The sequence below is a fragment of the Anabas testudineus genome, chromosome 1 (genome assembly GCF_900324465.2).
Source record: "Anabas testudineus chromosome 1, fAnaTes1.2, whole genome shotgun sequence".
In the NCBI taxonomy this organism is placed as follows: Eukaryota; Metazoa; Chordata; class Actinopteri; order Anabantiformes; family Anabantidae; genus Anabas; species Anabas testudineus.
The window spans coordinates 19,616,448-19,641,961 of record NC_046610.1 but is presented as its reverse complement, the minus strand read 5'-3'; the positions used below and the strand labels follow the sequence as shown (position 1 = coordinate 19,641,961).

The 25,514-nt window shown below is 37.9% G+C and overlaps 1 protein-coding gene and 1 long non-coding RNA gene across 4 annotated transcripts in view; both read right to left on the bottom strand.

Annotated features, from left to right (window-relative positions):
* The window catches only part of LOC113162437 (polymeric immunoglobulin receptor-like), a 29,934-nt gene extending 7,656 nt beyond the window's left edge, over nt 1-22,278 (bottom strand). The window contains exons 1-5 of one of the 3 annotated variants that reach the window (XM_026360570.1): nt 10,921-10,937; nt 10,417-10,734; nt 8,372-8,692; nt 7,842-8,165; nt 7,361-7,678 (exon numbers count right to left, since the gene is read on the bottom strand). In XM_026360570.1, the coding sequence (XP_026216355.1) occupies nt 7,361-7,678; nt 7,842-8,165; nt 8,372-8,692; nt 10,417-10,734; nt 10,921 (1,282 nt within the window). In that variant the 5' untranslated portion in view covers nt 10,922-10,937. Of the gene's footprint in view, nt 1-7,360; nt 7,679-7,841; nt 8,166-8,371; nt 8,693-10,416; nt 10,735-10,920; nt 10,938-13,365; nt 13,369-21,476; nt 22,049-22,214 lie in introns of those variants that run through there. The other 2 variants (XR_003298820.1, XR_003298819.1) reach the window with 2 other exon arrangements.
* LOC113162458 lies at nt 1,195-1,747 on the bottom strand. The gene is made up of 3 exons (XR_003298822.1): nt 1,588-1,747; nt 1,321-1,464; nt 1,195-1,241 (listed from the first exon to the last, which is right to left on the bottom strand). It is a non-coding gene; the product is annotated as an uncharacterized LOC113162458 (long non-coding RNA).
* Nucleotides 22,279-25,514: the final 3,236 nt, after the last annotated feature.

The following is a 25,514-nucleotide window of genomic DNA, read 5'->3' as shown; positions in this document are numbered from 1 at the left end:
CCTGCAATTAACTAACTGGACTCCACATTAACTTAAAAGACTTTAACTGTTATACTGGACTGCTGCCTACACAGCATGTAATCACCCATATGAGGATGGGTTCCCTGTTGAGTCTGGTTCCTCTCAAGGTTTCTTCCTGTTGCCTTCTCAGGGAGTTTTTCCTTGCCACTGTCGCCCTCGGCTTGCTGATCAGGGACAATCTGATTATTATGATTCATACACATTCACTGTTCATGTACTGTTCTTTGGTTGTGTAAAGCTGCTTTGTGACAATGTCAATTGTAAAAAGCGCTCTACAAATAAAATTGAATTGAATTGAAATATTGCACTTTTATAAGTATGAGGGATTTATAGGTGACAGATTAAATATAGAATTTGATGCAGCATGACTGAAGTAAAGTTGTTTAATGTGACTTTGCATCAACATTTAATGTGGCTAATATGTTCTAGTAACAACAATCCAGTAGTAAAACACATAATACTGCAAACATTGAGCACTTTCACTTTTTCACCACATTTAGCCAATAACATTTTTATTTTGTAGTGCAGATTTTAATATTGATCATTTTATTGAAGTATAACATGTTTTGTCTTTGTAACACTCTGACAGACAACTACTGCAATGTTTCCACCAAATTCCAAAGTTATGAGGGAGGTTCAGTGTCCATCAGTTGTTCGTATGAGTCTCAGGACCAGAACATGAAGAATATCTGCAGAGGACAACAGTCGTCCACGTGTCTGCAGCAGGTAGATTTACTACAGACACTATAGATAATCAGAAAATGTGATCAGTGATGATGACATACAGAGAACATACTTTCATGAAAACTCATCATTATGCTTCATTTACCTTTAGTATCCTGACAGTGTGGAGACTGTTGGATATCGTTTACGGTGAGTCATGCACTTGTCTCTATCAATGAACAGTGAGTGAGTTTTACAGTTAATGTCTTTCTCTAGAGCCATGCGTGACTCCTCCAGGCGGGACAGGGAGCTTCTGGCCTCGCTCAGCTGCTGGTTCAGAGATGTCAGAGTGGCATCAATTTGTCTCACCTCCCCCTCCAAACTAGACAGAAGCAGTAAGACAGGAGATGAACAGGAAGGTGAGACAGCACATTGCACTGATCTTCATCATTACCCTGCAGCACTCTAACATGAGACTGTTGGTGGCCTGTTCCTCCTGCAGGACCTTGTTCAGGTTGTCCTGGCTGAACTTCATCCACGACGAGCGGTTACACACTCTGCATCAAACCAGAAGACACAGAGTGTAACTGTATCATTGTGTAATTGCAGATTCACAGACTCATAGCTCACACTCACTGGTCCTGCATGGCAGCTGAGCCTGGGTGGTGCTTTGTGTCTGGACTCCTGTTACTGTGTCTCCCACAGTGGTCATCAAAGCTGTAGGCCTGGTACTTATCAGACCAGTCCAACTCTAACATGTGCTTGGCCTCTCTGTTCAACCTGACACACACATCAAACATAGATAGATACTTTATTACCGCCTGGTCAATTCAGACGTCTAAAGGACATTTTATGAATGACGTACATGTCAGGAAATGTACGTTTCTGTAAAGAGACACTCACTTGATCTGAGTGACAACCTGAGCTGTAGTTCTCTTCAGAAGGTCCTGGACGCTCCTGATCAGGTCCACTTCCTGTAAAACACAGTCCCACTGAGCCCTCTGCTGGAGCTGCTTTACTGTTACACTGAACTCAGTATGAGACACTTGATCCAGAGAAAATTACTGTGAGCACACAATTTAACTGTTGTTGTAAAGACTGCAGGTAATTGTTCTCTATTACTACACCAATTAATGCATTTTCATATTTTACTTGGTAAAATTTTCCCCATCAAAAGTAGAAATTTACTATAATTTAAACTTAACCATAAAAGGACAGAGGGATACTGTCTTTTATGCGTTTCTAAGCAGACAAAAACTTACATCACTGTATTGTTGGGGGATTTTTGTCACAGAGCTAGGATCAGACTCCATACCCAGAGATGACTCAAAAGACAAGATGTGAATAAGAATGTTTATTACAAAAGGGAACGTAATATATGAATGTGAGGAGGTCCAGTGATGTCACAGCTGAAGAGGGGTGACTTCGGATGTAGGAGGAAGTCTATGAGAGGAGACAGGGTTAGCCGGAGTAACACAGTAGAAAACTGATGTAATGAGTTTATGACTGAGTGAGAGCGGCGAGGTGAACCGGGAAGGTAGGAGTGGCGATGATCCAGCAGCTGTGTAGAGGTGAGAGGTGCTGATGATCATCATGATAAGAGAGCAGGAACAGGTCAGGCAGAAAACACTCACGGTACCGAAGTGCAGAGCAGAGGCAGGTCAGAACAGGAGGCAGGTCCAGTTAGGGGGGAGTCAGGCAGAGACAGGTTTCAGGTCAGGCAAGGTTCGTATCTCATAAGCAGTCCAACAAATAATGCTGGATAGTTTGGTTTTCAGGTTGACGTGAGTAAAACTGGCAAAGAGGAGACCGACAGACCTGCTAATAAAGGGACAGGGGAAACACAGGTGAAGACAGTCTGCAATCAGCAGGTCCCCTGACAGAGGAGACAGGCAGGAGGAGCTGGAATCACGACACATTTTATTCATACTTGAACTGAATATTAGTGGATCTTAAACATTTGTTCATTTGGACTCAGTTAATTCATCAACAGAATAGTTGCACATTAATTAATTACTATTTAGCATAGGTAAATGCTCCAGAAAACAGAAATCAAGAAGGGAAGTGAATGTGATGTCTACAATGTGAACTTTTGTGTTTATTCATTTTAAAATGAATGTATAGTATTTAAAAAACATAATTTTAATTTCTGCAAGATAAATGTAGAATCAATGAAAATGAAATAACCAATTATTTTGCAAAAGCATGTTGGCAAAGAAATAGTGGTCTTGAGTTTGTATAGATTTTGTTCTTATGTAAGAATAAATGCTAAATATAAATTTTTTTTGTCATCAGAATGTCAAAAACTGTGAAAGTGGGCTTTAGGAGGACATTTCTTTTTAAGAACGTTTCAATACTGACAATTTTTTGACACGGCTTGACTTGACTTTGAATTTGTAGATTTTATTTACAAATGAGTGAAAAATGTTTTCTCAGGTTATGACTCAGGTTACTTCCTGCTTTGTGATAGTTACATATTTGCTTTACATTCATCCAGCTCCTCTGCCATGTGGGCTGAAAGTTTATTTAGCTAGTTTGTATGTTAACACTGTTAGAAATGAATTACTATATTACTGCATTAATAATTTCACTAAGGTCTTATACTGTCACTATTGTAGAGAGCTGTCTGTACCTCCCAGCATACAGAGGGAGGAGAGGGATCTGTGCTTCTCAGGCCGACACTTGATGGTCTCTGGTCTATCACCTCAACAAGATTATTAACAGCAAAACCTGTTTAACAGCAGACGTCTGAGCTGAAAACTAAAAGAAACGTTTAAATTCAGTAAATGAGAGAAATCTGTCTCACTCTCTCTATAATGAAGTATGACAGGATGAGTCCACTGACTGTGCAACAAGATCTGTCTGAACAATACACACTAGTTCACATATCAAACACCCCAACACCTTCCATTGAATACTGCAATATGTTTTATTGTCATCTCTGTATTATAATTAGTATTACTATTATTTTAATTATTTTATTTCTCTTTTTCATTATTTTACTTTACATTATGACGAAGACTAAAATGAATTTGGACTGAAATATATTTAAATGCTTTCACACATAAAATGTAACTGTGATTAATTTAGAATAATTGACATAGTATGTAAGTAATTAAATATGTTTTTAATCACATTAATATCAATAGATGAAGAGTAAATAGATCATTTACATTTTGGATATTTAGCTCAAGAGTTAAGTTTGTTATATTAACAATAACAATAATACAAGTTTTTTTGATCATCTGTGTGGACGTTGTTCATCTCATCATTGTTGACTGTAAACTTCATTACAGTAAATATCTTCTGTTTTGTTGAAGTTTTCATACATCTCATCCTGCTGGGCTCCACTTGTTTTGTCGTACTGGTTGCAGGTGCTCTGCTGGTTGGACGTCCTTTTCTTTGAGTACACTACAACATCCTGATTTGCATAAATCTAAAAAAGAATAAAAAAAATCAGTGAACTAGTCATTTCATTTATTATATTATATTATGTTTCAGAGGAAGACGTCCTGTAAAACACAGATCAGATTACTGTGAAGTCCATTGAAACTGTTCATTATCCAGATCGAAGTCTAAAGCCATGCTTTTAGCATAAGCTAACAAGTCAGATTACAGGACAAATGAAAGTTTTAACGTGATGATAACACTAAATGTATTATACTTCATCCTGCTGAGACTTAAATGACTGTTCAAACTTTAACAGCAGTAGTTGTTATTCATCCATGTAGTCAAGTTGCTGACATGACTTTTATATTTTCAAGGTAAAGCTACTTTAGAGTTTCAATTAAGACATTTGAGGATGACACTGAAAATCACCAGGTGGATTTAATGCTGCAGCTGATCAGTGTAGACTGTAATGAACATTTCAGTCTTATGTGTCCACTAGCAGTGGTTTTGACTTTGATTTTCTTACATCAGCTTCTCCTTCATCTGCGGCTCTGGTGGTTGTTCTGTTCTCTCTGGCTGCAGTTCCTGAAAACAGTACAGTTCAAATGTTCAGTTTGTTTACATTCACATGTATGTGCATTGCCTGTGTGTATGTGTTCATGTTTCTGTTTGTGTGCATACATTTGTACTGTATGTAAAACATACCTTGCACTTTGTGACATTTGTTTTTACAATTTACAACCAGGACAAATATCAGTATGAACATCAGTGCAGCTGGTACAATGAAAACCACAGGGTTAAAGACCACATCTGAAAAAAAGAAAAATATAAAAATATCCTTCCTGATAACTCACAGTAGCAGCATGTATTGTATGTATCATTTATCTGATGACATTTGTTCTATTATTGACACACAGTAGCAGAAGTAACACCACATATGAGAAATGTGTGAGACCAATCTATGAAACCAGAAGGAACTAATCCATTAGTCAAACTTCAAGCATGCCTAAAAGACATAAAGGCTTGGATGTCCTCCAATTTCCTTCTCCTAAATCCAGACAAGACAGAGGTTATTTTGTTTGGGCCTAAAAATCTCAGAGACACTATGTCTTATCACATTCTCATCCTTGATGACGTAGTACTGGCCTCAAGTAATACTGTAAGAAATCTCGGAGTTATCATTGACCTGGATATCTCCTTTACTTCATACATAAAATCAATCTCTTGAACTGCCTTTTTCCACCTGAGAAATTGTTAAAATTAGGAGCATCCTGTCCCAAAGTGATGCTGAAAACTAGTCCTGTTACGATTCCTCCCTCTGCCCCTGTCTGTTATGTTTGGTTCTGTGTCTCACCCTCCTGCCACACCACATATGGACTTCCTCATCCCCCACTCTCCACACTCTGGACTAATGACTCATTCAATTCACCTGTTACTCCCTCTGTTTTAAAAGCACCCCTCAGTCCTCAGTTCGGTGCTGGTTTGTTGCTCTTTGACATTCACACATTGCTCATTGACATCATACACACATCAGGGATCCACACCACTTGTTCGTCAGTTTGTCAGCTCGTCAGTTTGTCACTCGTTTTGGATACTCTGGACTCTTGTTTATTTCGTTCTGGACTGCACTTTGTTGGACCTTGGTTTTGCCCGTGAGTTTGTTTTTGTGAGTTTGTGAGTTGCCTGCCTGTCTGCAGTGTATTTTTGTTTGTTACTTTGTACATCTAGTTCGTCTTATAGTTCTTGTCCATGTTAGTACATGGTTTTTCGTTGTTACTTTGTCTAGTTAGCTTTGCATGTTTGTTCTTGTTTGCCTGCCTTCCGCAGTGATTTCAGTTGCTACTTTGTCAGTTTATGGTTTTGTTTGTGTCTCTCCACCGTGTTTTGGGGTCTTTTGTTGATACTTTGTCTGTTGGCGTTAGTTCCCTTTGTCCCCTGCCCTCCTTTTTGTTAATAAATATCTTTTTGTTCTTACTCGTTCGTCCCGTTAGTCTGTTCGTAACAAGTCCATGCATTTGTTACTTCCAGACTGGACTATTATAATTCATTATTAATAGTTTGTCCCAATAACTCATTAAAAAGCCTCCAGTTAATGCTGCAGCCAGATTTCTGACTGGAATCAGCAAGATAGATCTTATTTCTCCTATGTTAGCTTCTCTCCATTGTCTCCCTGTAAAATCCAGAATTGAATCTAAAATTCTTCTCCTCACTTATAAATCACTTAATAATCAGGCTCCATCTTATCTTAAAGACCTTATAGTTCCATATCTTCCAGCAGAACTCTACGTTCTCAGACTGCAGGTTTACTTGTGGTTCCTAGTGTTTCCCAATGTAGAATGGGAGGCAGAGCCTTTAGCTATCAAGCCCCTCTCCTGTGGAACCAGCTCCCAGTCCAGGTTCTGGAGGCAGACACCCTCTCCACATTTAAGACTAGACTTATAACTTTCCTTTTATATAAAGCTTATGGTTAGAGATGGATCAGGTGACTCTGAACCATCTCTTAGTTATGCTGCTACAGCTTAGTCTGCTGGGGGAACTTTATTGATACACTGAGCTCCTCTCCTTTCTCCTGTATCAATGCAAATGCCACCATTGCATGTCATTAACTTTGTGTCTTCTCTCTCATGTAGTTGTGTTTCCCCCTCTCTGTCTCCCTCTCTCTGTACTTTTCTGCAGGTATCCTCAGCCTGGAGCTGTACATCTCCAGAATCCAGTTGACCTGCCCAATGTTCTTGCTGCTTGTTGTCTTTATTGCCTGCTGTTCTTTTCTCTCTTCTCTTTCCACTCACCCCAACCAGTCAAGGCAGATGGCCGCCCACTATGAGCCTGGTTCTGCTGGAGGTTTCTTCCTCTAAAGGGAGTTTTTCCTCTCCACTGTTGCCTAAAGCTTGCTCAAATGGGATTGTTGGGTTTTCTGTATCATTTTTTGTATAATTATTCTCTGTAAGGTCTTAAACCTTGCACTTTAAAGTGCCTTGAGATAACTTCTGTTGTGAATTGGCGCTATACAAATAAAACTGAAATGAATTGAATTGAAATGTAGCATCACTGTCTTCATTAATGTGTGTTTTAATACATCTGCTAGTTTATCACATATACACACAAGATCAGTTTTGTTACTCAGCTGGACGATATGATCATTTACACTAATTTCCTGGACTACTTCCTGAATACATACTGGATCCCCACACTGTGACCATACGCACTACGTGCATTGTTTGTAGGTCAGCTGGTCGTACTGATCCCTCATATAATCAGCTGCATTGTAACTGTGTTGCTCTTTTACCTAGTGACAGTTGAATCTTGGTGTAGTTTCCAAAAGTCCATTGTGAGTCTGAACCACACCAGTATGTCCCAGCATCACCTGCTTTCAGCTCTGTGATGGTCACCGAGAAAGAACTGGAAGAAACATCATCTAGCAGAGTGAACCTGACGTCAGTGTGTCCTGAGCTGTTTTGACTGGTCACCATGTCTGTACAGTTTCTGTGGTGGTCTCCCTTACAGAGGAACTTCCTGTTTGTCCCATGTTGTGGTGGATAGGGACACTGCATAGTTAGTGGACGTCCCACAGGGCCACTCAGTTTGTTGGACACACAGCACCACTCTGTGAGACAGAAGAGGCTTTGAGCAAAATGACATAACACATCAGTTTTCAAAGTTTAGTGATGAAAAAACAAAAACCCCATTTACTTTATGTACATTTCTATTGATGTGAAACAACAGTGACTCAACTCAGTGTGTGATGAGGTAGATCTGTGACCTCTCACCTCTGACCTCCAGATCAACAGCAGAGAAAACATCCAGTCCTGTGTTTCTCTTTACTCCACAAAGGTACGACCCAGAATCCTTTTCGGTCAAACTGGTAATGGTCACTGTGAATTTTCTTGACACCTTGTCATCAGTCAGACTGAACTGTGTGTTCTGTGTGTTGTTAGAGGTGATTAGTGCCTGCTGCAGACATGAGGACGGCTGGTTTCCTCTGCAGATGTACTTCATGTTGTTCTGGTCCTGAGACTCATATGGACAACTGATGGACACTGAACCTCCCTCATAACTTTGGATGTTGGTGGAACTGTTGCAGCAGGTGTTTTCTGATAAAAAAAGAAATAAAGTAGATACTATTACAGACACAGACACCAGTCATAGAATACAGGTAAAGAAAAAGTCTGCAAAACACGAGAGCTGAACAACATTTTATTCCTTAAATAATTAATATATATTTCCAATTGATGTAAGTGTGAAATCTTTGTCAGTAACGTTTTAGTCATTTTGTCTGTTTTAAACTCTGACCTCTCACCTCTGACCTCCAGATCAACAGCAGAGAAAACATCCAGTCCTGTGTTTCTCTTTACTCCACAAAGGTACGAACCAGAATCCTTTTGGGTCAAACTGGTAATGGTCACTGTGAATTTTCTTGACTCCTTGTCATCAGTCAGACTGAACTGTGTGTTTTGTGTGTTGTTAGAGGTGATTAGTGCCTGCTGCAGACATGAGGACGGCTGGTTTCCTCTGCAGATGTACTTCATGTTGTTCTGGTCCTGAGACTCATATGGACAACTGATGGACACTGAACCTCCCTCATAACTTTGGACATTGGTGGAACTTCTGCAGCAGGTGTCTGTCAGAGAGTGAAACAAACAGACAGTAATATTTAGTATTTGTGTAAAAGTAACAATTGTAATATTTATAAAATTTTATCAAAATACAAAGGTATTAGTTTAAAAAGTGCTCAGTATCTGCAGGCACAATAACCGTATCAGTGGAATATTGTTACTAGTGCATTTTTATATGAGCAGCTTTTAATTGTAGTGTTTATCAGTTTTAAATCTTTAATTATATAATACAATAAAAACTATAATATGTGATTTGGCATTTAGCTTGAACCTTTGTTTATCAGAGAAAAGTGTAAATATTAACAGTGTATTCATATTTTTTACATCAGTTGTTACAAAACTGTGTAAAAGTCCAAAGGGAAGAAAACAAACAAACAAACAAACAAACCAGGGGTGGAGGTGTGTGATCCAGTCAACAAACTAACAGATGGCAGAGTCCAAAATGGAGTCCAATGTGCAACAAACCAGCAATCAAACTGAGGACTGAGGGGAGCTTAGACAGAGACAGACACTAAAAGGTGAAATGACTCAGTCATTATGAGTTCGGTGAGTGGAGGAAGAGGAAGTCCAAGTATGGGTAAACAGGAAGTGGCAGGAGAGGGAGTGGGACCAGGTGGAACAATAGAAAATAAAACCAACAGACAGGGGACAGAGAAAGGAACTGTAACATCAGTAACAAATATAAAACATTTTAGAATAGACCACCTTAAACAGCTTAGAGAGAAACAATATTCAGGATGATTCTAAAATTGATAATAAACGATGACATTATGACCGTCCACCTAAAGCTCAGTGTTTCTAATTCATAATAGCTGGAGCTTATTACTTTTTGCCAACCCTTGTGAGAGATTTGTCAATGAGCTCAAAGACAATAAATATCAATGCAATATTACAAAATGAATATTTTTTTTATACTCTAACATTCATTATAATGTGAAGGATCAGAGCAGAAAGTGCAGATTCCACTATCAAATGTGCTCGACCTGGATTAACGTCTCATTTGCTGTTGTATAAAGATCCATCATGCTATAATGTTGAATACAGCCACATACAGCCAACCTGAAACTCTACTGTGCAAGGATGAAGCTGTACATCAACTCTGTTCTGAAACAAGTTCAAAGAACAAGACCATCCAGACTGTTGTCAGCTAAAGATGAAAAAGTCAACAGTGCTACGACAGAGTGGCTCCACATACACAGAGAGTCTGTACTTGACCGGCCTGTCTGCAACAAGCCTCAGTCCCAACTTTTTAAAACTGATTCATGTTTACAAAAGACAAGTTGAGTAGATCAGTGAAAACACAAAAAATCTTCTCTTTGTACTTTTGTCACATAATCCAAACTTTGCAAGAATAGGAGTTTGTACAATATTAATCTACAAAATAAATAAATTTGTCACGTAAGTGTAGTGGAGGAGACCATGTCTTTACATAGAAGTATGTTTAACAAAGTGCCTCATTACAAATACCTAACATTGTAGATAATTTAATTTATTATTCTGTGATCCCATATTCATAATGAATTATAAGGTCAACCAGTACAAATCAAACAAAGTGTGTTGATAACAAAATAATGAATTTTACTTGACAACAATATAGAAATTTGACATGGAGTTTATTTACCTCTGACTATATTCAGACTGACCTCACTGTAAATATCATTATAAGACATAAGAATGACATGAAAAGTCATATTAACATCAAAAAGTGATGACAATCAGCTCAATTTACCTGACACCACCTCCACTTTGACTTCAGCAGGGTAGTAATCAAATCCACTCCTCGTCACCCCACACCAGTATTTTCCAGCATCGTTTTGATTAAGATTAGAGATGGTGGCTGTGAAAACTTGTTTGTTTGTGTCATCACTGATGGAGTATCTGTTCAACTGTGCTTGTGTGGTTCTGATCAGAACATCAGCATCACTGCCACAGTTGTTTCTGCACAAGTACTTCTCATTAGACTTGTATCCCTCGTTATAAGAGCAGGAAACATTAGCTTCCTTTCCTTCATATCCAAACACATGGATAATCTCTGCTGCACCGGTCACTACAACAAGAAAAAAGTGAACTTAAAAAAAAGAGCGAGAGGGAGACACATACCAAAACCAATGTCAAGGAGATATTATTCTATACAATGCTTGTGTTTGCATAAATACAAATAAATGCAATAAATTGTTGCTTAAAATTTAAAATAAATTTTAAAATAATTTGTAAATAAATTCAAAGAACTTACTGAAGAGGATGAACAGCAGAATTTGAAGGCACCACATCTTCATCTTTTGTGAGCAAAGAGAAACTACAAAATAAGTTACACTAACATAGAAATGTTCCACCCACAACTCACACGCAACGTGCCATGTAAATGCTGAACTGTTTCACTAGTGCACTTTGATCACCAGAGTGATTGAGTTTTTTTAGAGATGCATCTCTAAAAACCACTTCCTGATTTCTGATCTCTATGTGTGAAACAGAGAAATTATTCTCATATTCTCATATCAGTTAAACTGACTGAGGTGGTACAAAGAAAAGAAACTCACCTTCATTTGAATCCACTTAGACTATATTTAATAAATATAATATTTATCACTGCAGGACGTGAAAGATGATCAGCTCCGTCAGCTTTTAGCTGGTATATTGTAGTTGAAGTAGTTCAGTCATCAAGTGTTCACATTTCTTCCACCAAGGGGCGCTCCAACCTAATGTCTTCACACACTGAGAAGGTAAATAGTACGAGTGTAATAGTAACTGCATTTAAAAATTTATACATCATCTTGTATTTGTTTTTTCAATAGTTATTTCAATGACACAGTTACCACTTATTTAATATCTCTAAGTGACCATATTACACTTATTTAGACAGACCCAAGGTTTGTGAGCCAAAAAGAAGAAAACTAGGATCCCAGATGTGAGGTGCATAATTTCCTCTGGACAAAATTATGTTGAATGGTGAATGAATGTTCAACAACAACAGCTACAATCTGTTACCCAAAGAACAGTAAAATGTTTTAGTGCGTAACTTGATAACTGTTACCACTGATCACATGAACAGTTTGAATATGCATTGAACACAAGCAGTAATCACCTGCATGGAGGATCATTTATTGTGGAGCTGATTAGGCTGCCCTTTGGTTTACCTGCCAAGTGCTACAACAATCACAGTACCAGCTAGTAGATCTAAAAAAATACTTCAATTAACACATACTTGAACTTAGGACACTAATAGAGATGAGCTCTGTAGAGAACATAATGACAATGTTGTAATTAAGAGTTATAGTAGTATTAATATCAATACTAAGACTTTTATTGTCTAATTTCAGGTGTCTCACAATCAGTGGGACTTGACAAAGGACATTTTCTGCAGTTCGGGAGCATCAACTTATGATGCATGCTGATGTTTTTGACACAATTAAAAGGTCAGCGCCATTAGTACAAAAAGAAAATTATGTACAGTAACAAATAATAATGAACAACGCTGGAGGCAAAGAGAGAGTTCAAAAATAATTTCAGGGCTGAGGCAGAGGCAAGGTCTATGTTAAAAAAATGATTGTGACACACAAGGCCACCAAAACAAAAAATAAAAATATTTTCTACAAATGAATTATACTTTTAACATATAAAGTGTATTAAAAGTTAAAAGAAAGTACAAAATAAATTTTTAATTAGTTTATTTAATTTTCTTTAAAAGCATATTTATAGTAGATGTACTTTAACATCCACTTAATATTGTTGAATTTGTTTAAGTGTACATTTTATAAACATATAAATAATGTACTTGACGTGCACTTAATAAGACAGATAATCTTATTAAATAAGATTATAAATAAATTATAAAATTATAAATTATAAATAAAAATAGATATAAGCTCTGAAGAGAACAGGCAGGGTAGCGTGAGGAGGACTTGCCTTAGGACCCCTACTGGAGGTAGGCCACAGCTGGGATTTGAGCCCCAGTCTCCCACACAGGAGGCAGTGATGTTACCACTACACTAACCAGCCAGGTTAACCAGGTTTGACAGGATCTTCTCTATGGACTATGATTCACAGATGACATTGTGATCTGTGGTGGGAGCAGGTGGAGGTAGAGAGGTGGAGGTGTACTGGAAAGCTGAGGAATGAAGGTTAGCCACAAGAATACATGAGGTTACAGTGAGCAGAGGTAAAGAAGGTGCAGGACTTTAAGTACTTAGGGTCAAAGGTTCAGAGCAACAGAGAGTGTGGAAAAGAGGTGAAGAGACGTGTTGATAAGAGTATCAGCAAGAATGAAAGATTCTTTTCATTTACTTTTCAGTTTTCCCGATTTTTGGAAACTTGAGTCCAGCTTAGCAAAGAAAAGACAAGTTGTTAGTTGTTAGAAGAGACAGATTGTCTTTAAACACATTTTACATAGCTTTAATATATATGCCATATATTAGCTAACCTTTTACACATACAAAGTTATGTTAATATATAACTAATTTTAATGTTTACTAACTGAAAAATATTCCTACACTGGATGTTTCTGCTGCTTTTGAGGTGGAAGACGTTCACTGTAATAAGATGTGACAGGAGATGAGCTAGTGAGACTCAATAGCTCGCTCTAGTGGATTAAAGCATTACGACAGGTGAACGCTAAATGTCAAACATCAATTCAGCAGCTTGAAATGTCCTTTATCTTTCCTAATTTTAATATGTGTTTTACTTTCTATATTTTACCTTCACTATGACAGATTAATTATTTGTACCCTCAAAGTTTATCAAAGTAGTTTTCTGTTGCTACCTTTTCATCAACCAGGTGATCGAGAAGGTCACAAACTTCAAAGAACTTGTGTTTAGATGTAGGGTAATATCTGCTTTTATGCAAAGACAAAACGCAGGAGGTGTAAGTTACAGACTTGAATACAAGAAGTAAACTAACCAGCAACAGAAAACCACTTAAACAGGCTCAGGACAGTAGAATAAAGAAGAGAAATGACTGACTGACTAAGCTGATTACAAGACAAAAATATTAATTTAGTAAACGTGACAATAGTGAATGAAGAAGAACAGCCAGCTTACTAAAGTAACTAAACCAGGAAGCAGAATATGAACTTAAAGCAAGGTACAAAAACAGACACAGGCTAAAGCTGGTAGCAGGAACTGGACATGAGCAAGAGTGAATCTAACTAAATCATAGAAGTGTGAGAGAGTGTGAATTAGTGCCAGACAGGAAACTTTCAGTTTTTCAATTCAATTCAGTTTTATTTGTATAGAAACCAAATCACAACCGATGTCATCTGAAGGCATCTTACAATGTTTAAGGTTTAAGACCATATAAAATATAACTATAAACCCAACAACCCCACTTGAGCAAGAACTAGGAGACAGTGGAGAGAAAAACTCCCTTTAATGTAAGAAGCCTCCAGCAGAACCAGGCACAACCGTTTGGAGTGAGTGGAAAGAAACTGGTAACAGAGAGTCTAGAGGCTAAGAGAAAAAGAGAGAAAGATAAATAAATAAAATAAAACTAGAACATCTAGTGCATTCAGAAAAAGTCAGAAAACCCTCTGCAACAATGAGTTCACCTATTTGACAACACATACTGTTTGTGACTCAAAGGAAAAAGCTGCAAATAAACAAATTTACTCCAACTGCAGCATAAATATATTGCTCTTTTATAAGGTTGAGGGATTCATGGGTGAGAGATTAAATATAGAATTTGATGCAGCATGACTGAAGTAAAGTTGTTTAATGTGGCAAATATGATCTAGTAACAACAATCCAGTACTACAACATTGATAATGCTCTTTCTGACTGCAAACACTGAGCACTTTCACTTTTTCACCACATTTAGTCAATAACATTTCTGTATTTTAGTAAAAAGAAACATTTTTATTTTGTATTGTTGTTACAGTTACTCCCTTTGTCCCGTTTGTTGGTTTTATTTTGTTCTATCTGGTCTCCTTCCTTCTCATGTCACTTCCTGTTTACCCATATATGGACTTCAGCTTCCTCCACTCACCGAATAATGATTCATTTTACCTTTTAGTCTTTGTCCCTTTATAAGCTCCCCTCAGTCCTCTGTTTGATTGCTGGTTTGTTACATCACACATGGTTACTCTTGTCTTGTTTGTTTGTTTGTTTGTTGGATCTTGTTTGCGCTACACCCTCCATCAATCCGATTTGTTTGTTTGTTTGTTTGTTTCATCAAGGACTTTCAATGTTTTATGGACTTTGTTCCTGTGTGAGTTTGTGTTTTTGCCTGCTATTGCAGTGCCTTTTTTGTTGTTACTTTGTATTGTTTGGTTCGTATGTCTGTTAGCGTCTTCCTGCTTTAGGCAGTGATTTTTATTTGTTACTTTTTATTGCATCGGTGAGTTTGTCCGATTTGTAACAGAACGAACCAGCCTCATTCACAACCATGGAATTGTCGTATTCCACCACTGGTTGCGCCGTCCTGCCTCCTTGTCCTAGTTTTGCTTATTATGGGGACCTCGCTGACATACTTGAGGAAGAGTACTTGGATTTGTTTTGCAGTGTGGATTATTTGTTAGGTGTCTGGACTACTCTGAAGACTTAGATGGCTTTGAGGCCATTTTCAGAGTGGCAGTTAGAACTTTTGTAAGAAAAGGCTACCTGATAATGTATGTAGAGTTTCAGCATCTCAAAGATGCTGTGATGGCCACTCTAAGAGCCGTTAGGGACAAGGTTGTTTCCACTCCCCTACCCAGCCAGCCCTCCTTGCTCTCCTCCACCATAACTGCCCAGTGCCCAATTCCTGTTCCTGTTGGTGCTTCTAGTCCGGTCCATTGGCCGCTGCTGCTGTACCAGTCACAGCAGCCGATGCTGCTTTTGTTGGTTTTGCAGCCGATGCTGCTTTAATTTGTCCTGCTGCTGCAGCTCTCGTCCCTGTTCCTGATCCTCCTGCTGCTAGTCTAGTCTTCAGGCAGTCCGTCGCAGAGGTCATCGGCGTCTCCAGATTCATTTAATATCTGTTTGTCACTCCAGGATCTGTGGTGGGATGACAACGAAGATGCCACCACCCTGCTCCTGTCTCCTTGGGAGGCCCCTGAGGCCAGCGATCCCATTCTGGCCTCCACTCTTCGGCTGGCGCCTATTTCGACAGCCCTGCCTGGTTCGCCGCCTCCTGGCTGTCCGCCCGAGGCTCCCTTGTCTCCCGGTTTGATGCCTCCGGGCCTCCCTCCCTCTGCCCGCCCGGTCTGCCGCTTTTTGTATTGCATCTGTGAGTTCATTTGTGTTCTAGTTTGTATGTTTGTGCTTTGATTGATTTGATTTGTATGATTTAGTTGGTTTATTAGTTCGTATTTTGCCTGCGTTACCGCAGTATTTTCTGTTGTTACTTTGTATGTCTGTTTATGGTTTTGTTTGTATTTTTCCACCGTGTTTTCGCGTCTCTTTACGTTGACACTTTGTTTGGCTGAATTTGTGCTTGTCCTTTATCTTGTTTGGTTCCTCGTGTCCCCTGTAGGCTACTTTGGACCGGGTTGAATAAATTACCTTTTTGGATTTTAATATTGATCATTTTATTAAAATATAACATTTGTTGTCTCTGTAACACTGCTGACAGAAAACTGCTGCAATGTTTCCACCCAAGTCCAAAGTTATTAGGGAGGTTTAGGTTCCATAAGTTGTCCATATGAGTCTCAGGACCATAACATGAAAGAATATGTTTAGAGGACACCAGCCCTCCACATGTCTGCAGCATGTAGCTTTACTATGGACACTACAGATAATCAGAAAATGGTAAAAATGATATTTTCTTGTGACCAGTGTACATTCATGATGAAGTACAGAGAACATATTTTTATGAAAACTCATCATTAGCCTCATTTACAGATGCATTCAGTTCTGCATTTATTTGAAGAAGCTCAGTAAAAATTAAAACTCTGACACTGACTGTTAGTTTTTAGTCATCTGATGAAGTGAAATACAAGTAAATACTACATGTCCTTTACTGCCTAAGTTTCAAGCTTTCTTTTTCTCATGATTTTAAAACACAGTTGACGACCTCCAACCTAGGATGTCATGGTGCAATGTGCACTGATGGACACCCTTATGCTTGAACATGGTGTATGTTATGGACAAACTGTGACTAGAATAGAAGTCCAATAACAAAACCCCACTAGGGTTCAGATAGGGGAGGCCTTTCCTCCCAATCACGCCCCTCCAAGTGTCACTGTTGCCCACCGCAGCGAGATTATGTTACACGTCCTGATAGCCAGATTCCTAGTCCAGGGATTGGGTTGCTGAGGCACCCTCCCAAGACTGCCACCCAATCCACATTGCCCCTTATGATCTTCCCTGCTGGTGATGAGCCTATGGGAAGGTAAGTCCACGGCACTCTTTCGGGCTGTTCCTGGCCCAGTCTTGTAGGTGAGAACCCGGCCTCCAGGTGCTTGCCTGCGTGCGCCAACACAAGGCTTTGTTTCAGGGTGGGGCCCTGGTGACACCAATCCGGGTAACGTTCCTATATGTTATTAGCTGTTAATTCATTACAATAATACACTGAAAATTAAATGTCTGATATATAATTTACTTTAACAGTTAATGTAACTGTTCAGCCTATGTGTATTACAGAAAGTGGTTTAGATCCCAAGTGTCCAAGTGTCCATGTTCTGAAGATAATACGATAAGCCTCAGATCTAGTGCGTGTCAAACTCTGTTAAACTGAATTATCAGGTTTGCTGAGTGTTTGCGTCTGTAAACGTACAGTATATTCAAATTGTGGAGACTCAGCTGATTATTTGGAGACAAAAACTAGAATGAATGATTATATTTATTTACATTAGATCATATTTTGGCCATTTTGTTCTTTATTTGATAGTTGATAGGACAGAGAGTAAGAAAAATGCAAAGTGGAAACAACCCATGATGTCATGGTTCGGTATGTGCCTAATCATTCAGCCACCAGATACTCACGACTGTGTGTGTGTGTAAAACCACAGAGAACTCTTAATGCTGCTAATAATCCTAATCATAAATGTGTAACGGTGAACTGCTGTGGTGTAGGGGGGTTCTGTATCCGGGTTTTGAAGAGAGTACATTGGTTTACCCTTTAAACAGGTGGTGGATATAATATTACTTTCGTTGTGACGGGGGCTCGGCGGCTCATACAGACACAGCTCTGAACTAAGAGAGCTGAGTTTTTTCTGATAAAGCTTTTGAATTAACATGAATCCCAAGAGAAAGAATTGTTCAAATGATTAAAACAGCACAGGTTTACAAAGGAGGTTGTACAATGGATTTCTATTATCACCACCTCAAGAAAAGAAAAGTGTGAAGTCTTGTTTCATTTCCTGTGTCACTGATTTTAAACAATGACACCAAAGTTCAACATGTAAACACACACAGGCCGTTGATAAGTTTACTTGGGATATGTGTTGCTTGTGATTTGAGCTGTTCTACAGTGATGGTAGAGATCACAGTGCTGGTCTGTGGAAAGACTGTATCAAAAACAACATTTCTTAGGACTGTTTCATATAACTTTGTAAATATGACATTTGTATGATAGGACTTAAAAGGAAGATAGAGATGAGCAATAACATGCAACAAAGTTTATGCTGGATGTGAAGTAAAAACGTTGTAGTTTATGCTTCATGGCTACTTCAGGATTCCAGTATACATGTCCCCTGCACACAGACAGTCAGACCCATGAAAATGCATGAATCTGAAGGACTGTTTGAAGACATGAGGCTCTCACACAGAAATCAAGAAGGTAAGTAAATGTGATGTCTACAGTGTGAACTTTAGTGTTTGTTCATTTTAAAATCACCACAATGTTTTGTAATATAATTAAAAATGAATCTGGAGATGCAAATTTTAATTCTTGCAAGACAACTGTAGAATCAATGAACATGAACACAGGCAAGTATTTTGCACAAGCATTTTGGCAAAGAAATAATGATCTTGAGTGTGCATAGATTTTATTTTTACATAAGAACAAATCCCAAATAAAAAGCATTTGTCATCAGAATCTTCATCAAAAACTGTGTAAGTGGCCTTTAATAAGACATTTCTTTTTAAGAACACTTTAATACTGACAATCTTTGATGTAGTTTGAATATTTGTAGATGCAGCTTTCTTAAATGATACATTTTCACAGTTTAAATAGTGGATAAGTTCCCCATTCTCATTATCCTGTTGATTGATCTATTTTTGAAAACCTCAGAATGACGTGTTTAATATGAGTTCTTCAAATTCACTGTTCCTCTTCACTCTGACAACAGAAGTTCATCATCACATATTGACATGAGAACATTTCTCAGGTTATGACTCAGGTTACCTCCTGCTTTGTTGCAGTTACATATTGTCTTTACATTCATCCAGCTCCTCTGCCATGTAGGCTGAAAGTTTATTTAGATAGTTTGTGTGTTAACACTGTGTTTGAAATGAATTAATTACTATGTTACTGCACTAATAATTTCACTAAGGTCTTATACTGTCACTATTGTAGAGAGCTGTCTGTACCTCCCAGCATACAGTAGTCAACAGAAAGAACTGGGAGGAGGGGATCTGTACTTCTCAGGCCGACACTTGATGATCTCTGGTCTATCACCTCAACAAGATTATTAACAGCAAAACGTGTTTAACAGCAGACGTCTGAGCTAAAAACTAAAAGAAAGGTTTAAATTCAGTAAATGAGAGAAATCTGTCTCACTCTTTCTATAATGAAGTATGACAGGATGAGTCCACTGACTGTGCAACAAGATCTGTCTGAACAATACACACTAGTTCACATATCAAACACCCCAACACCTTCCACTGAATATTGCATATATTTTATGGTCATCTCAGTATTATAATTAGTATTACTATTATTTAAATTATTTTTATTTTTTCATTATTTTACTTCATTATTTTACAAAATGAATTTGGAGTGAAATATGCTTCCACAGATAAAATGTAACTATGTAATTAATTTAGTATAATTATTGACAGAGTATGTCATCAATAAATGTGTTTTTAATCACTTCACAGCATTAATATCAATAGATAAAGAGTAAATATATCATTTATATTTTGGGTATTTAGATGAATAGTTAACAGTTTGTTACATTAACAATAATAATAATACAAGTTTTGATCATTGGTGTGGACGTTGTTCATCTCATCATTGTTGACTGTAAACTTCATTACAGTAAATATCTTCTGTTGTGTTGAAGTTTTCATACATCTCGTCCTGCTGGGCTCCACCTGTTTTGTCGTACTGGTTGCAGGTGCTCTGCTGGTTGGACGTCCTTTTCTTTGAGTACACTACAACATCATCATTTTCATAAATCTAAAAAAGAACAAAGAAAATCAGTGAACTAGTCATTTCATTTGTTATGTGTTTCAGAGGAAGACGTCCTGTAAAACACAGATCAGATTACTGTGAAGTCCAGTGAAACTGTTCATTATCCAGATCAAAGTCTAAAGCCATGCTTTTAGCATATGCTAACATCTTCATGGTAAAATGCTCACAGTGACAATGCTAATGATGTTTATCATCTTCACTATCTTAGTTTAACATACTAACATTCACTAATTACCACTGAACACAAAATACATATGAGGCTGGAAAGACATTAGTTGTACAGGACTTTTTGGTTATAAGTCACATTACAGGACAAATGAAAGTTTTAACGTGATGATAACACTAAATGTATTATACTTCATCCTGCTGAGACTTAAATGACTGTTCAAACTTTAACAGCAGTAGTTATTAAGACATTTGAGACTGACACTGCCATCCATGTAGTCAAACTGCTGACATGACTTTTATATTTTCAATTTAAAGCTACTTTAGAGTTTCCTGCAGAGATTTATAGTAAACTGAGAAAAACACTGGTCATGTCTCTGATGACCTACTGAGTTTTCCTCTAATGACATCACCAGGATTAAACATCCACTTGTTTCTGAGAAACATGAAAATCTGATGTTTGTATGTTTATAATATTTCCACCAGTTGAACTTGTTCACACTTCTGATCTTTCCTCAAACACCAACAGGTAAATCTAACTTGTAGACAGAGGATTATTCAGCAGACTGCAGTGAAATGTGCTCAGCACAGTCACAGTTTTAAACAAACCCATTGATTCTGATGATCCCACTGCCTGTACAGTCCTGATCATTGGTGCATTATTCTTCCCCACATATTTGTAATGTGCACAACATTAAATCCATCTGGTGGCTTTAATGATGGTCACCATGGACAGTCTGACCAGTCTATAACTATGCAGCTCCACACACAGCCAGCTGTGATGCACTGCACGTTCTGACACCTGTCAATCACGGCAGCATCACATTTTTCCATGCTGAAAATCACCAGGTGGATTTAATGCTGCAGCTGATCAGTGTAGATTGTAATGAACATTTCAGTCTTATGTGTCCACTAGCAGTGTTTTTGACTTTGGTTTTCTTACATCAGCTTCTTCTTCATCTGCGGCTCTGGTGGTTGTTCTGTTCACTCTGGCTGCAGTTCCTGAAAACAGCACAGTACAAATGTTCAGTTTGTTTACATTCACATGTATGTGCATTGCCTGTGTGTATGTGTTCATGTTCCTGTTTGTGTGCATACATTTGTACTGTATGTAAAACATACCTTGCACTTTGTGACATTTGTATTTATAAATTACAACCAGGGCAAATATCAGTATGAACATCAGTGCAGCCGGTACAATGAAAACCACAGGGTTAAAGACCACCACATCTGTAAAAAAAGATAATGTAAAAATATCCTTCCTGATAACTCAGAGTAGCAGCATGTTCCTCATTTATCTGATGACATTTGCTCTATTATTCAAACACAGCAGCAGAAGTAACACCACATATGAGAAATGTAGCATCACTGTCTTAATTAATGTGTGTTTTAATATAGCTGCTAGTTTATCACATATACACACAGGATCAGTTTTGTTACTCAGCTGGACGATATGATCATTTACACTCATTTCCTGGACTACTTCCTGAATACATACTGGATCCCCACACTGTGACCATACCCACTACGTGTATTGTTTGTAGGTCAGCTGGTCGTACTGCTCCCTCATATAATCAGCTGCATTGTAACTGTGTTGCTCTTTTACCTAGTGACAGTTGAATCTTGGTGTAGTTTCCAAAAGTCCACTGTGAGTCTGAACCACACCAGTATGTCCCAGCATCACCTGCTTTCAGCTCTGTGATGGTCACTGAGAAAGAACTGGAAGAAACATCATCTAGCAGAGTGAACCTGACGTCAGTCTGTCCTGAGCTGTTTTGACTGGTCACCATGTCTGTACAGTTTCTGTGGTGGTCTCCCTTACAGAGGAACTTCCTGTTTGTCCCATGTTGTGGTGGATAGGGACACTGCATAGTTAGTGGACGTCCCACAGTGCCGCTCAGTTTGTTTGACTTCACACAGCACCACTCTGTGAGACAGAAGAGGCGTTGAGCAAAATGACCTAATAACACATCAGCTTTCAAAGTTTAGTGATGAACAAACAAAAACTCCATTTACTTTATGTACATTTCTATTGATGTGAAACAACAGTGACTCAACTCAGTGTGTGATGAGGTAGATCTGTGACCTCTCACCTCTGACCTCCAGATCAACAGCAGAGAAAACATCCAGTCCTGTGTTTCTCTTCACTCCACAAAGGTACGACCCAGAATCCTTTTGGGTCAAACTGGTAATGGTCACTGTGAATTTTCTTGACTCCTTGTCATCAGTCAGACTGAACTGTGTGTTTTGTGTGTTGTTAGAGGTGATTAGTGCCTGCTGCAGACATGAGGACGGCTGGTTTCCTCTGCAGATGTACTTCATGTTGTTCTGGTCCTGAGACTCATATGAACAACTGATGGACACTGAACCTCCCTCATAACTTTGGACTGTTGGTGGAACTGTCACAGCAGGTGTCTGTCAGAGAGTGTAACAAACAGAAAGTGTTATTTAGTATTAATCCTTGTGTAAAAGTAATATTTATGAAATTATTTGAAATACAGATATATTAGTTTAAAAAGTGTTCAGTATCTGCAGGCACAATGACATCAGTATCAGTGGTTTATTGTTACTAGTGCATTTATACATAATCAGCTTTTAAGTGATAGTGTGGATCAGTTTTAACTATCTTTAATTATATTATGCAATACAAACTTTAATATCTGATTTGGCATTTACCTTGAACCCTTGTTTGTCAGAGAAAAGTATAAATATTAATTAGTGTATTTTAATATCATACATCAGTACTAAATACAAAACATTTGAGGACAGACCACATTATTCAGCTTAGAAAGGTTTATAAAATATTCAAGCAACAACATTTGGGTTGATTTTAAAACTTTCTAATTCGTAATGAAGCTTTTTAATTTCTGCCAACCTTTGTGAGAGATTTGTCGAATCAGTTAAAGAGAATAAATGTAAATGCAACTTTACAAAAAATTGTAGCTCTTTTAAATTCTAAAGATCAACGGGCAGATTCCACTATCTAATGTGCTCGACCTGCGTTAACATCTCATGTACTGTTGTATAAAGGACCATCATGCTATGATGTTGAATACAGTCACATACAGCCAACCTGAAACTCTACTGTGTAAGAATAAAGCTGTACATCAACTCTATTCAGAAACAAGTTCAAAGAACAAGACCATCCAGACTGTTGTCAGCTAAAGATGAAAAAGTCAACAGTGCTACGACAGAGTGGCTCCACATACACAGAGAGTCTGTACTTGAGCGGCCTGTCTGCAACAAGCCTCAGTCCCAACTTTTTAAAATGTATTCATGTTTAGAAAAGACGTAGAAGTTTTTATCACCTAAATAAAATGACAAATCACATATTTAAGTTTTTATTGTAATGTATTACTGACCTTTTTGGAATGGGAGTAAATTAGTTTTTAACAGACCATGTCTTTCTGTCGTCAACCAGTACAAATCAAACACAGTGGTGTTGATTTACAAAATAACGAAATTTTATTTAACAACAATATAGAAATTTGATATGGAGTTTATTTACCTCTGACTATATTCAGACTGACCTCACTGTAAATATCATTATAAGACATAAGAATGATATGAAAAGTCATATTAACATCAAAATGTGATGACAATCAGCTCAATTTACCTGAAACCACCTCCACTTTGACTTCAGCAGGGTAGTAATCCAATCTTCCACTGATCATCACCCCGCACCAGTATTTCCCAGCATGATTTTGATTGAGATTAAAGATGGTGGCTGTGAAAACTTTTATGTTTTTGTCATCACTGATGGAGAATTCCTTTTTATTAGCATTTTTTGTTGTGATCAGGACATCATCCCTGCCGCAGTTGTTTCTGCACAAATACTTCTCATTAGACTTGTATGTCTCGTCATAAGAGCAGGAAACTTTAGCTTCTTTTCCTTCATATCCAAATACATGGATAATCTCTGCTGCACCGGTCACTACAACATAAAAAAACATTTAATTTAAAAAAAGAAAGAGAGAGGGAGACACATACCAAAACCAATATCAAGGTGCTATTATTCTATACAATGCTTGTCTTTGCATATATACAAATAAATACAATAAATATTATATTTCAAATAATTTGTAAATAAATTCAAAGAACTTACTGAAGAGGATGAACAGCAGAATTTGAAGGCACCACATCTTCATCTTTTGTGAGCAAAGAGAAACTACAAAATATGTTATACTAACATAGAAATGTTCCACCCACAACTTGTCAGTGTGCCAGGTAAATGCTGAACTGTCTCACTAGTGCACTTTGATCACTAGAGCTTTTTTTAATGATGCATCTCTTCTGACAAACTCACTTCCTGATTTCTGATCTCTATTTGTGAACATTATGTGAAATTATAACAGTCATCACAGATCAGTTAAACTGACTGAGGTGGTACAAAGAAAACAAACTCACCTTCATTTGAATCCACTTAGACTATAGTTAATAAATATAATATTTATCACTGCAGGATGTGAAAGATGATCAGCTCCATTAAGTTTTGACTATTGTCAAAGTATTTCAGTCATCAAGTGTTCACCTTTCTGCCACCAAGGGGCGCTCCAACCTGATGCCTTTACACTCTGAGAAGGTAAATAGTACATGAGTGTAATGGTAACTACATTAATTACATTAAGTCTTAAAAGGCTTGTTTAAGCTTCTGTGTCTTTAAGGCCATCCCATTTTCTTCTTGACCAGCTTGTCAAGTTTGTCAGAAGGGTTCAACAACTTAGATGCAAGGTCTGTTCGAAATTAACTGTACCTCGCCCAGAAAACAGACGAGAGCAGGCAGAGACCTCTCACCTCTGACTTCCAGTTTAGCAGAGAAAACATTCAGGCCTATATTTCTCTGGATGCCAGAAAGTCGAACCTTTGTGGTGTAAGAAATCCATCTATATACCGACTAAAGTGATCATATTATACCTCAAGTATGCACATCTTTTATTGTGGAGCTACACTGATACAGAATCTAAAACAGTGCAAATACTGTATATGGAGGGTACTTAATGTGTCATCAAGTGTAAAGAGGAGAAGGAGATTTAGTGGTGGAATGAGGAAGTTGTGGTGTGTGTATAAAGAGAAAGAGGTGAACTAAGAAAAAGTGGGACACTGAGAGGACTGAAGAGTAGACAGAAGTACAGGGAGATGCAGCGTAAGGTGAAGGTAGAGGTGGTGAAGGCCAAAAAAATGACATGAGGACTTGTTTACTAGGTTGGACAGTAAAGAGGGAGAAGTGGATTCGTACAGGTTGGTGAGGCAAAGAGATAGAGATGGAAGGATTTGCAGCAGATTAAGGTGTTTAAAGATAGGAATTAAAATGTATTGAGAGGTGCCATGATAAGTGGTTATTGAAAGATGGAAGTAGTACTTTCCAGAATTAATAAATGAGGAAAATGAAAGAG